The sequence below is a fragment of the Papilio polytes genome, unplaced genomic scaffold (assembly GCF_000836215.1).
Source record: "Papilio polytes unplaced genomic scaffold, Ppol_1.0 DF823691.1, whole genome shotgun sequence".
Lineage (NCBI taxonomy): Eukaryota > Metazoa > Arthropoda > Insecta > Lepidoptera > Papilionidae > Papilio > Papilio polytes.
Window position 1 is genome coordinate 3,280,257 of NW_013525513.1, and position 14,533 is coordinate 3,294,789.

At 35.7% G+C, this 14,533-nt stretch overlaps 1 protein-coding gene across 1 annotated transcript in view; it reads left to right on the top strand.

Moving 5' to 3' along the window:
• Nucleotides 1–14,533, top strand: part of LOC106104061 — a 58,606-nt gene that overhangs the window by 38,462 nt on the left and 5,611 nt on the right. Inside the window, exons 3-13 of the mRNA XM_013283998.1 lie at nucleotides 2,754–2,928; nucleotides 4,210–4,456; nucleotides 5,864–5,959; nucleotides 9,460–9,709; nucleotides 10,274–10,460; nucleotides 10,548–10,704; nucleotides 10,787–13,072; nucleotides 13,304–13,430; nucleotides 13,509–13,757; nucleotides 13,840–13,945; nucleotides 14,026–14,278. Of these exons, the coding sequence (XP_013139452.1) occupies nucleotides 2,754–2,928; nucleotides 4,210–4,456; nucleotides 5,864–5,959; nucleotides 9,460–9,709; nucleotides 10,274–10,460; nucleotides 10,548–10,704; nucleotides 10,787–13,072; nucleotides 13,304–13,430; nucleotides 13,509–13,757; nucleotides 13,840–13,945; nucleotides 14,026–14,278 (4,133 nt within the window). The remainder of the gene's footprint in view (nucleotides 1–2,753; nucleotides 2,929–4,209; nucleotides 4,457–5,863; nucleotides 5,960–9,459; nucleotides 9,710–10,273; nucleotides 10,461–10,547; nucleotides 10,705–10,786; nucleotides 13,073–13,303; nucleotides 13,431–13,508; nucleotides 13,758–13,839; nucleotides 13,946–14,025; nucleotides 14,279–14,533) is intronic.

Genomic DNA, 14,533 nt, shown 5'->3' on the forward strand with positions numbered 1-14,533 from the left:
TCGATAAATTGTCTGGAAAAATAGTCGGTGTTAGTTGGCTCATAGATGACTCAGATGTAACATGTGCGTCACGGAGCCGGCCTTACCACAGCACTGTAGCTCACCTTGCTACGTGACGATTATTGACCCCTAAAACGTTTTGTTATGTAAATAGGTCGATCTTATATATTTGTGTAAAAAATTTCGTACAGTTAATCCTAAAAATACCAATTACAATGAAAGTTGCTGCTTCTTGGATTCTGTCAACATTAGAATTTGTAACACCTTTACCAGAACATCCGTAGAACTTGTTGTTATCACTATTCATTCCAAACAAATAAGTAAGAAGGATGACATGTTTATTTAACGAATTCAATGAAGCGTAATTACTTGTAAATTGATTCAGAATTATTTCTATGACTACTTTGTCCTAATACGACATACATAATTGAGGCTTTTTTGCTTATTCGAGGTATGTTTCAAGACGGCCTTTCGACTCTCCGTTTTCCTTGTAACAACTCTCTGGTTCACGTCAACATTCCCTACATGGCAAGTTGTCCGCTCGCCCACGCCCTCGTGCGGCGATACAGACTTTTGTTTTTTAATGCTTCCCTGGATGAAATTTATAGTTTCTTAGAATCTCCTTTCCTAGTTATCTTCAACTTGGTCATATTAACATTAGAAGCATTATAAAATCTAAAAACAGATCTTAACAGCATTATTCCATTATGCATTACTTTGAACAGTTTCCGCTTATATGCGGAATTAATTTCTACACAAGAATTATTATGACATTGTAGAATATATTATTTATCTTTGTTTACGCAATTTGTATTTATTAAGTGTAATTTTATTTTATTACTAAATAAAAGTCGTAAACAATAGCATTAGTTTCTTTATTACACCGTTCTTCATTCGTCAATAATTGTAATAATGCTTAGTTTCAATTAGTTTAAGTTCAATAACGTAAATGGGCACTTAATTAAAAGGAAATGTATCATCTGATCAGTTACATAGAGCAGGCAACCATTTAGTAATACCGAATGGAATATAGGTCAAAAAATTATAATTAATAATGATTAAGCTTCCATTCCTAAGCGAAGGTTTCTTCCCGGCCCTCTCAGCCCGTCATTAACCTTTCGGGACTGAGTCTTATATCGTAATACCGAAGCAAGGTTAAGTTTTTGTCGATCATCAATATCCGTCCCCGACGAGCCATTGTTATAGTCAAGCTATTTTAAGATGTTTTTGTCATACATTTTTATTGTCTTGATAAATTTAGATTCTAATTAATTTAAAAAAAAAAAGATTTGTACTATTTTATATTTACGACGGAAATCTTTAATGTTTTTGAAGAATTTCCATGATAGCAAACGTAATGATGAAGAGAAAACAATATATCTCCAGAAATATTTTGGAATCTATTCCAAGAATCTATTCCAGTGCGGGTTCATCCGCATGTAATTATAAAAACCTTATTTTATTTTTACATTTGTTAAATTCTCAATTGCAAATTTCATAATTACCTTTACCATATGATAATAACCCTAATGTTGGCAATTTGTAGTTTATGATTCCTTCCCGACATGAAGGTATTTTCCGATTTATTGGCCTCCAAGTTTAATAGCCTAAAGTGTGTCATAAGTGCATTTTATTAAAGAAAGAATTATTCACAACATGCTGTGATTGGTGACAACCTACGCAACGAAGCAGTGTATGTTTCCGCTTTATTAAGTTAAATAAGTATAAATAAGTATTTAAATATAGGTGTAGATTTACATAGCTTTAAGTTAAATTAGAGGTTTCCCATTTGTGTTTATTTAAAGTTTAATACAACGTATTGAATTACAAGCACGGGTTTTAAATTCTAGGTGTAAAATGGACGTAACTTCTGATGCGTGTCCGGTTTTTGTCTGTCCAAGGTCTTCGCAATCAGTGTATTTTAATTTTGTTTTTATTTTCAGTACAAAGTGCAATCATTTCCTATGTTATACGTACTTAGTGAGATAATTTACCTCATTTACGACTCACATAAGCCGTCTTTGTTAGGAAATAGCTCGTGTTTAAGTAGGAAAAGTAACTCTTGTTCTCGACAAAATGTTAAAACATTATACGTCAAAGGCTTTTAAAAGGTACCCGATGTAAATAGGCTGAGGCATTAACCTGATTGTGCCTTTACTCTTTATAACGGTTCTTTTGTAAAAAACAAATCCTCATTTTCTAAGTAACACATATAACTTTTTCCTTTGATATAAATACTTAATAGAACAATGATAAATTTCCATTTGTATTACATAATGCCACAGTCTGATGATTATTCTGCATCAAATGTATTATCGAAATAGAAATAATTTTATTGAAAAATAAGAGATTAACAGTTACAATAACAGTCATACCAACTAAAAGATAAATACAAATTGTGGTTAATACACGATTAATCTGGTGATGCCCAAAATAATGTTAAAGTTTACAATAGTCATATTTCATGGCCACCACGCTTTGGTGATTATGATTATACAAGAAAAGAACACCTAGTTGATTTATTTGTTGAATAAATTAACAAGTTATTTTAAGTACGAAGCAAAAGTTATGGGGTAAAAGACTGATATGATAAACTCGTTGAAAATTACTGCCTAGAATTTCGATTATCTCCTTTTAATCGCATTGTTTATTTGTCTGCTTTCTAGTTTAGTATAACAATTAAAATGGTAATCAAATCCTTAAGACTTTTAAGTCTTCTTTAACATTTAAAGAACGTATTGTGTTAATTTCAGGGCCACCGCCACGGCTGGGCTTGAAGGCGGCGAGCCCCGGCGCTGGGGGCGCGGGGGGCGGGGTGGATGAGGACTGCAACAGTAACACCAGCCTTGCCGGCAGCCAGCACTCCGGGCACGACGACCTCGACGCGCACTGCGACAACTCCGGATACCTGTGGTTCCTCGACTACAAGTAACTATCAATTCTGTTCCGTCTTAATTTTATTGCGACCTGCAGTTTAACATGAAACCCTACGCTCAACACAATTTTGTGTATCGGTGTGAGGTAAAAGAGCCAGTTGCAAATCACATTCTTCTGCACGCCAGGATAAAGTTTTAATGTTATAATGCAGTAACATCCAAATTTAAAGACAGATGACTATTTTTATCGAAGGCTTTTTTACGTCATTGTTCATGTAGTTGCTTCAACCTTTTTTGACCGTCTTCAAAAAAGAATAGGTTCTTAATCCTGTACGTATTTCATGTAAACAAATGGCAAAGTAACATAGTAGTACAACTTTACGCATAACTAAAATAGCTTCTAAGGTACCACTTAAACTTTATCTTCTTACGCTATACCAATACAAAAAGCTATACAATTTATTCCACTGTTATATCTTTCCAAAGCCCGCTAGAAATGGAAGCCATTGCTAACGCCTTTGTTCTGATAAACATAATTTGTGTTTATTGTTATTCGATACCCAGTTTCGGAACATTTGTTTTTGCTAAGTATAAAGAATTTATAAACAATGATATTACAGTCGTATACTTTGTTATTAAATTATAAAATAGTTTGTATATAAGATCACATGACTTTATGGTACGATGCGGAGCTCACACAAAACATCAAACAATCACAGATTTTCACAACCGAATCATCAATACAAAAGTTAGCATTGCTTTTTCAGATACCGATATGTCTGAAAGAGGCTAACGATACTAATGAAATAATAATAAGTAAAGTCTTTGTACAGCAACACGTTAACCTAGATTTGAACAAGACGCCGCAAACCGGGGCTACGTCCACTATCGAAACTGGCTCTAGATAATATCCCACCAGGAAACACACCATTGTTGTTACCACAGGATATTGTAACTGTACATAATCTGTTATTAGTCTTGTAACAAATTATGTCTTTCGCTATTTTGTATTGGTTGCATAAAATTTAGAAATGCGGTAATATTATAGTAAAATACTCGTAGATGTCACTAATTCATGATTGGAATCCAATTTCACTAATTATACAAGTACAAACAAAACGATGAATGAGTTAATGAAAAATTCATTTAAAATGAAAATACACAAAGCATTTTTGTTGAAAGTGCAGTACGCAACCACTCGTATAAGGTCTTTGTTATTACAATAAATATTGAACTGTCTAGTTATAACTTGATAATGTTTCCGATATATAGGTATTTTTTCCACTGTCCATCTTTATATTTCAATCATTTAACTAATGTTATTCTATTCCAGTCCTATCTTCCGGGACAGCACGTGCCACCACACGTCCGTGCTGTCTTCGTTGTCAGCGTCGTACAAAGGCATAAGTGAACTCAGCTCCCGGTTCGAGTTCACGTCTCGCTACAACGACCTCGCGCGGGACCTGGACGCCAACCTCGCGGAGGCGGACATGGAGAGCTTCAGAACAGAAGACATACATGCCCTCCTCATGACCGCCAATTTGCCGCATGACGTCATCGTCGATGATAGAACTAACGATGTAAGTAACCTATTCGGAGACTGACACAGTACACTTGTGTACAAATCCAATTATCTAACTCTGACTACGCTAAACGCTATTTTGGAAGAGGACGGTGTCAATCGATACGTATATTTTTCCAGTTTCATTAAGTTGGTTTGAGCCTACACTTGTAACATTCATCAATTACCTATAAATAATATAAAAATATGTCTAAATGAAAGCCGGGAAAATTCTTAACCGCATTTATATTTTTAAATTGCGTGAATATTTTTTGTCAATTAATATATTATTGTTCCTTGACAATAGTTACATAAATAAAAGTATAGTTATAAATAGATGAGGATAAAGTAAAATAACAAACCATGATTATTACAAAAACCTAATCGTCATTGAGATTTCACCTTGTCATTTGTTTGTCTTTTTTTAATAAAAAAACTGTAATGACTGATAATTACCATACGTTTCTTTCAAATACATGTACAGATAAAAAATAAATAATGAAGGTATCGGTATTTCACGTCTCTTTAACCTTACGCAAGTAAACAATTAATTGCCGCGTCTCAATATTTCGCAAGTACGAATAAAAGAATTATCTCGTCTCGCAGCAAACATAAAAGTTTAAAGGCAATAAGTTAAGTTTAAACGAGAACATCAAGTAAATGGTGGCCTTCTTTTGCTTTTTCGGTATATTTTAAGTGTTCTTACGGAAATATTAAGCAGTGTAGCTACTACAGATTTTTTTTAATGATTGACTATACTAATATTATAAAGATAAAAGGATTTTATTTTTATATTTTTGTGTGTATTACAATAATTCAAAAACTATTGGGACGATTTCAAATATCCTCAAAAAAGCTGCGTTGAAGCAGATGAATTATATGAAGCATGATAAACGCTCTGGCTTCCATGCTAGAGGAATTGTATAATTTAATAAAAAAAAAAAGCTGCGTTATCAGAGAGTAACAAAGGTTATATTTTTTAATTCCACGCGGGTAAAGTCGTGAGCACAACCTAGTTAGGTATAAAAACAAAGGAATAATAAAAAATACAAATACAGATGTCTATGGGCAGCGGTCGCTTCGCCATTTCGGCGAATTCATGTGGCCGCGTGCTCGTTAGCCACCTTAACAAAATAAAAAAGCGTTTTTTTTCGTAATTAAAAAATTTATTCGTACAGGCAGTGTGTAATCTTTCTAAGGCGTACGGAAACATGAATAACTACATACTTTGTTAACTAACAGTAATCCCATAACATAGAAATAATTAACAATGGCTCCCAATGTACGGTATAATATTATATACTTTTTTAATATTTAATTTGGTGTTTGTTATTATTAACAGTAATATTTTTTTGCCATCCATACCGTATGTTTATTTTTCAGTTCTATACTAATTTGGTGGATAAGATATATTGGTGTATTGCAGAGTAACCCCCGGGGCGAGATGTTCGCCAGCATCTCGACTTCTCTCATGGAAAGATTTCGCTTCGACAGTTCTCTCAGTGACCAGAGTAGTTTGCAGGTTCGCGACGCTTTGCTCAACTCAATGTTGCCTGTGATTTTCAAAATTCTCCTATTTGTCACTAACAAGTTACTTTTCACACTGTACACGTCTTATCTGCAAGCAAATGCATGATATTTTTAACACAACTTAATTTTATTATAGGTCCTAATTATTTTATCGTCACTACTAAAATAGCGGTAAAATTAAAAACTGAATTAATTTGCTTTACAGTTATTTTAAATACTTATTATAAGGATTTATGGCAAAACAGTAGACGGAAAACGTATCAAAAATTAATACTCGCGGATGCGTATTTATTATTTTTAACATATGTTATTACATTACCCCATTATATCCATAAAGACGTATATGGAAATTGCAACAGGGTTGTGTTGATTTTCCTCCAATAATGTTTACTATTTTCCTTCCATTTTATTTCCCGGCATCAAGTATTAAGACTTACACTGCCATCTAGTGAACAAGACTATTATTACCGCTTTGTTATTATTGTTCGCTAGATGGCAGCACAAATTAAATTAATTTGTAGCGCGTTTATATTTTGTGTCAATATGTTTTAAGTCGGAAAGTATTAAAAAAAAAGCAGAACCTTATCTATTATGATTTAAAATTGTAATTAACTTAACAAGTTTAGAATCCATGAAATATGTATGATATTTCGTAATTTAAATCAGGAATACCTACCCTCAATAAAGTTTTTTTTTAATTAGTGTTAGTGCTGATAGTGCGAGTGCTGTGTTCGAGTGTTAATTATTTCGTAAATATATGGATACTATTTACGAGGACTGGGGCCGCGTTAAAGAGAATTCCAATACATTAATAATTCTTACAAAATGAAAGTCAATGATCGGCCGTGGGAGAAACACGGGCTATTTTTACAGGTAATTACTGAAGTACAATAACAATTAGTGCCAAATAACCCATTTAGCTAAGAAGTTTATTTCGTAGTTCAAACATAAACACGTCTTTATGGGTATTTATTCGGACGATTTTTGTAACATTTCTATTAACGCGTTATCTTGGAGGTAATTTTATCGCACCGATCGATTGTATAAATAAGTGGAAAGTCCAAGATACTTTAGCATTCACAACAAGACTCCCTCCTATACGTAACCCCATAGCGCGTAGATCCCACGGGATGTGCTCAGTAGTAAAGTTAAAATAAGATCGTTATATATGTGTGCGTAGTCTGTACGTACATGGCCCGCGCCGAATTGCGTCAATCGTTTCAACTACACTTTATTCCCCCGTTCATACAGTCATTCCCTCCATGATACTTATGTGTGTGGGTCCTATAAATATACATTTGTATTCAATGTGTGCGTACGCATGTTGCCACCATGTGTGCGTCGCCAATGAAGTTTATTCATCACACCAGTCATTCTCAAACTTCTCTCTCGGGCGTTAGTCTAAACAGCACAGTGCACCAAATTGTGTAAACTAATTACTTTCACAAACATCTGCTGTTTACATACTAAGTGTAAACAATCATTATATTGATAATTAGACCAACACTTATTGCCCTCCGGATATCTAATTATCTAATTATAGACTTCACGTCAGTTCAAAGATAGTAGTTCCACTTGGGATGTTATACGAAACGGTATTGTTTAGTAGCGTCTAAACTTTTGTGACAGTTTGAGCGCCGCATGCGTCGGCTAATATTAAATTTAGTATCCCCGCTGCCCCAGTAGCGCCCTGGGCATTCGGGATTGTTGTACTCTGCGCTTCCTTGCAATGAAATCGATCACATGTGATTTTTTAAAGTTATATTTGTGGTCTATACAAGACCTTATAAACAACTGTGTGTGCGTTAGATAGTGCACGTGGAATTATGTGATTTTTTTATTATTATTTAGGACAGTGCGAAGTGTGAACATTGCGTAAAGTGAATAGGGCTAAAATCTATTCGTAGCATAGTAGTTTAGTGAACACATTTCCTAAGAGACTTTGGACTGGACAAATTAAAGATGGGTGTGACTGAATATGACTGGGAAACCTATTATGGATATTATTCCGTAAGTTTTGTATTCTCATATTTTGTACATAACAAAATTTATCTCACTTATTATTTACATTCTATGATCAAGCGAATTCGTTATAATATTGACAACAAAATAATCTATTATTGCCTGATAACCTATGAAACATTGCGATTTCAGGGTATATTTAAATTAAACAATTTTATATTACATATACTTCTTTAACGTATAACATATAGCATTGTACTCAACAATCAATATACCTACAACACAAAACGATTTGCATTATAAACTAATCTTGTAAGAATTTTAAAAATACCCTCATTCAAAACACAACACAAGCCCCCTATATTTTTAATGTGTACATGAGTGCGTTGTTCTGAAGTGCATGAGTCGTTGTTTGATTTGTGACCTCATTGTAGCAGGAAAGGGAATTAAATTGATGATAACGCCCGTCCCGGAGCGACATCTACTTGTACAATGTGTACTCATTGCCACTCACAATATACAAATGTACAATACATTTGTATATGAAATTCAAAGTTTGAAACCTATTTCAGTTCAATGTAGGAGGAAGTATTTTGTTGCCAAAATTAAACATGCAAACATCTTTGTAATTCGTCATTTCTTAAAACTGTTTTTGCTGATAATTTTTATGCGATTATTAATGTTTTTGTAAAGATTATTCAGAATTATAACTAGTTTTTTTATCAGGGAACTTTAGACTTATGCCATTTGTTATACTATTTACCTCCTTGGACGTAAGAGCTGTAAGCAAGCGATTGTTTGCGGTCTGGGTAAATCAAACATTGAAAACCTACTGACTCAGCAAAGTCGCTGTTATAATTCCTTCAATATAAGTTGTGATTTATTAAATTAATAATATGGATTATTTAGAGAAAGAGCTACGAATATACTTTTATTATTGTTAAAATAACATTACTAACTAGCATAATTAGTGTCTCCTGATAAAATATGGCGCCCTAAATGACATAATTTAGACGAAAACTCATTAATAGATATTCTATGTAATTATGTAGCACATCATAATAATGTGAAAAAAATATATGTGTATTTTTTGTTGCTTATCAAAATAATGTTAAATCTTCAATGTGTTTTACCGTCTTTGTCAATCCGCTAGACACGATGGACTTAATTTAGTTTCCGTCTTCCACTGGACGGTCCAAATATACGTGTTGTGTAAGCCCACTGTTTATGTTCATGTTCCGACTACAAAGTTTACGTTTCGAAACTTTCCGGGAACGAAGTCAAATACCTCGCCCATATAGATAAACACCGTCCACAGCTATATCAATGTACATTTGTAATCAATTACATACAAATTCTAGTAAGCCGTAACGACAAATTGATGTCTTTATTTCTTCAAAGCCAATAAGAGAGCAATGTTATAGTTATACTTGTGTTATACAGTCGAAACTCAAGTATACATGAACGCAAGAAGCTTATTGCTTTAACAGTCTTACCGGACTTTTTAACAATGAGCTTTATTTCAAACAGGGCGAAGAGTCCGTCGGTTCTATCAACACGATGTCTATCTGCAAGTCGGAGCTGCTGTTCTCACCCGTGAAGGAGGGGCACGGAGTGCACTTCAGCGTGGATAGCTTGGACTGCGAGTTGCCGGCAGAGCAAGACCTCATCCTCACCTGCCAAGCCAATAAGGACAACTACACTATCGCATTTGAAGGCAGCGTCACCATTTACTCCGAGGACAGTGAATGCGCCGAACCCGCCGTCAATCAAATACATGGTATATCAGAATTATACAGAGACATACTAGCTATTACTCGCGACTTCGGCTGCGTGAAATTGAAAATATAATAAAAACGTAGCCTATGTTACTACGATAAAGTAGCTTTTTAAAAGTGAAAGATTTTTCAGTCCAGTCGTTTTTAAGTTATTCCAATGAATACAAAAATCCGAAAATAAAAATCTTTCCTCTTTATAATATTAGTATAAAAGATATAGATTGACAAGCTATATCGTACGACTTCTAGAATGAAAACATAGCTTGTTTAATATTTATGTTAGTAATTGGAATAGTTGTAGATTTTAAATGTAAACTTATGCGTCAAAATGTGATAACCTCAATGGCATAATAATATCTGTATCAGTAAAAAATAAATAACTTCATTTAGATATTGCATTTTTAGCACGTAATGTAAGGATGGTGATTTAGTTAAACAAACGCGTCCATAAAGGTGTTTATATTCAGCTTGATTAAAATGACGTAATGTTTGAAAATCACATGACGAATCAAAATTCCTCATTATTCACGATAAGCTTCTCGCTAATTCGGTTCATATCTTTGCAGACAAATTGGGTAAGGAAGAAACTAACATAGCAATAGATAGTGATGAAAGAACGCGCAGGAATTTAGAATTATTAGAGAGATGTAAGAAATTGACAAATAAGCTTACAACTTCAATGGCTAGAAGTGATTTAGGATTAACTACGTGGAGTAAACTTAAGAAACAAACCAGTCAGTCACCTTTAAGGAGGTAAGTCATGCTCTGATACAAATAGGATGGATAATATTACGTTGTTATGCTTTGTTTTCAATTTACTATACTATTTTTTCTTTATAGGCATCCCTCAGGTAATAATAATGGAGACTCTAATGATACGACTAATATAACAAGCGAGATGAACAATTCAGTAATAAAAAGCCAAAGTTTGCCAAATCTTTATAGAAGAAAATTAATGAGTAGCTCGATCGCCTCGGTCGCTCTGAGCAATTCTACGGTGCGTATTGCTATACTAATGAAATGCATGATTCTGTGTATGCTTTACAATTTGTAACTATTTAACAAGTTTACTTTTTTAGGTCGATTCTTTCACGGCCAATCAGAGGCTAACAGGCACGTCCACGTGCATGAAGGTATACGATGTATCACAAAACCGCTCCTCTCACGGTAGCCAACACTCGGAGCCTATGAGCACATCTTCTACTGAAAATCAAACTTCCTCAGATAAAAGCCAACCTAAACAATCGTTCAACTTAGTTAAGCTATTTATGAAACAGAAAAGCATCAGTAACGATGGAATAGTCACCATGGACCAGCTTGATAGATCCGAATGTTGGCCGTCGAGCTCTGGTGGTGAAAGTGCGGAGTCAATGGGGGAACAAAAGTTAGAAGATTTGAGAATTCGATCTGCATCAGAGAGACCACAAATCGATCTACCCAATGATGAAGAGGAAACATCGCTTGTTTATGAAGAAATTAAACCGATTAATGCTTATATAAGAGAAACGAAAGTGATTGAGGAAGAAGATGGAGCTAAATTGAGCGATAGCGAATCTAACCTCTATGCTGTAGTAAATAAGCCTCACTTTAAACGGGCAAGTCTTCATGTAAACAGTCCATCCAAAGCAAGACTTACAAGAAAATCTTGCTCTTCTCAATCCTCTGCCACGAGTGTTAGCATTTCGAGTTGCTCGGAATCAGATGGTACTCAGATCACGAGAATGGACAAGGTTGTTGAAAAGGAGCCCTATGATAACAAAGCAACGTCAACTCATCTTGATACCGACACAATAGACAGGAGCATACAGACATCACATATGCAAGCTTCTAACATATCCCAAGATAGAGAATTGTTTAAAGTTGTGGAGCCTTCCTTCCTAGAAAAATTAAAAGAAGGAGATTGTGAGAAACCTGTTTTCGTGTTGTATCCCAATTATACTTTACCCGATATCAGCTTTTTGAACGGAAGGCCTAATATTTACTTAAATCCATTAAAAGTAAACGTATCTCCAAAGTCAACCGACAGTAAGAAAAACAGAATACAAGTTAAGGGCAAAAGACCATTTTCGTGTAATGATATGGAAGTGCTAAAGAAAAAAGGTCTTGGTCACATCAAGGATTGGGATTCCCTGAACTTTTTATTACCTGTGGAGTGTAAACAATTGCTCTCCGAAATGCCGGAACTGGCGCAACATATAAAAGAAAAAGAAGGTATGTCGAAATGTAGTGATAGATACTGTAATGCCTCTCCATTCTCTAAGGTTAGGAACAGGCCATTAAGTTGTGATTGTAACAATTTGGCAGGAAACACGACAGCAGTGTCTTCGAGCTCGAGCACAGCCACTCAACCATCTTCAGGTTATAGAGGATCGTCCACGATGTTGACCGATTCTTCAGCACAAAATAGTCCAGCCCCAGCGGGGAATTTCAATCCATTGTTTGTATATCGATACGATTCCGCCACGAGTTCGGAAGCGAGCTGTGCCAATGCCGATGGCCAGAGAACAAACCTTTCAGTCCCCAAGAGGTCGTTCAGTTTAGCTGACCAAACTAGGCTGGCGAAACAAACTGAATTAGCACCTCCGAGACCGCCGCTACCGAAGAGTATATTACGCAAATCGATGGATAAAACTAGAAAATCCAGCGCACAAACAAAACGTTACAGCATGTTCGAGTTGGACGAGTTCATGCAAGACCCAATTGTTTGTGCTACAGCTATAACCGAACAAAAAACGAAAAGACGTTCTCTTCAGGAGCCTTACTACTTGCAAAACCAAGCTCCAGATTATAGAAAGAATAATGATCTAGCAGCCAAGCGACTCTCGCAGCAGTTTTTGGATGCAGCAGATAAAGATGCCGACTACAATGAGTATTATCAAGATGAAGGAGTCGGAACCGAGAGCAGCTTGGAGTCGGGAAAATCTAATGAATTGAAATACTATCGACCTCATACGCCTCCTATGCCCAAGCCGAGGACAAAGAAAATTGAATATATCGATTTCCCGCCCCCTGGCGCATTGATAAGTAGTGCAGATTTACAACAGCTGGAAGAATTCCTCAAACAAAGCGGTTTCAACTGTCAAAACATGGACGAGTGGGACCAGAATCAAGTGCAAAAGGTAAGAAGTCAGGTCACGAAATTCCTCCAAATGAAGCGATCTCAAGAAGAGAATCAGCGATCCACAGATTCCAGTGGGAGTAGCTGCAACAGCAAGAAATCTGTCAGCTTTGCACAAAAGTCTGATGCCTTAGTTGAGGGTCAACCGTTGCAAATGAAAGCCATCGATGACTATAAAGTAGGAAGCCCTTCCACTCCACCAAATTCACCTAACATTTGTGCTGCTATAAAGCAAAGACTATACCAGGTAATATTTGTAAACTAAAATCTCTTGCCCGCATCGTTATGTTCTGTGAGTATCCTTGGTTCTTTTTGTTGTTTTTAATATTGTATATAGCTAGATTGTTTTAATTTTTTTATTCTCTTGTAGAGCTTGATTATTATTATTTTATTACATTTTGCTTTCTTCATTTGCAAGAATTTGTGTTATACATCAGATTTTGAATATTTTGTCCATGTTTAAAATTCGATTTTCTAGGCAAAGAATTTAGCTGAGATACCAATATGCGAGGAAGGAGAAGTGAGCCCTGACGAATTTAGCAAACCAATAACGCACCAGGAAGGAAGAGCGAAGTATGATGTTATTGATATATCACAAAAGAGAGGTACGGAATGCTTTATCTTTGTTAATAATTCTCGTACGCTTGTATCGAAGTATTCTGATGATGTTTGCCTTTCTTTAGCACTCGTTTCGAATGTAACGGATGCCGTCGAAATGTTGATCCAACATTTCTCTCCCGCGACTGATCAAGCCGAGTTGGCTTTCCTCGGCGACTCTAAACACTCCCCGGCCTGCGCTAAGATAGCTCTGAACGCACTGTGCCCAGCTTTGTACGCGATATTCAGAGACGGACTGAAGGAGAGTATCGAAACTTCATTTGGAGCGGTCGATAATTCCGTTTGGCAAATGTTGGAAGCAACAGCAAGACAAGGTAGGTAGAATTTGTTAACGCGACACAGAAAGTAATTGTATCTCGTTTTTGTTACATTTTAATATTTACTTCTTTATTTTAGGTCCAATTACAAAGTCTTTAAATGAATTAATTTTAAGAATCAACAGCGAAGACGCCGTTACAGAAGGCCTTGTCAAATTTAATGCATTTATACTGGGACTTCTCAAGTAAGAAATACTTTCATACAAGAATTATTAATTACATTTGTTTTGTTAAAGTAATGCAATAACAAAAAAATCTTTTGCAGTGCACAAACAGTCGACGCTTGGGTGTCGTATGTCAGAACGAGAGAATCCATTCTGGCCAAACATTACGGACCTGATTCCCTGATGTTGGCGGGCTGCATCGGCGAGCCGCGCTGCCGAGCGCTACTGGACACGCTACTGGCCAGCCTGGAACCACTGAAACTGCTGCCTTTCTCGCTAGACCTCATGTTCGAGATGAGAGAACTACACAGAAGCTTCAAGAGGATTGAAAGCGACATGCGCGCTGCCAGCCGAGTAAGTCACATTTAAATCTTTAATTAATGCAGAAGATAATTAGAAATAACATGTTTAATTTAATTATCTCGGGTAAGTAGAGTCAGTCACTTGCATTGAAAACACATTTCGCCTGTACTCAACCAGACATCGCTTTATTTGCATTTTATTTATTGCATGTGCTTAGGATACACGGAGTAATGCAAACCGACATTCCAACGCTCACTGTCGTGCACAGCTTTCATAAAATGCAAATAAAGGGACGATATCGATAAC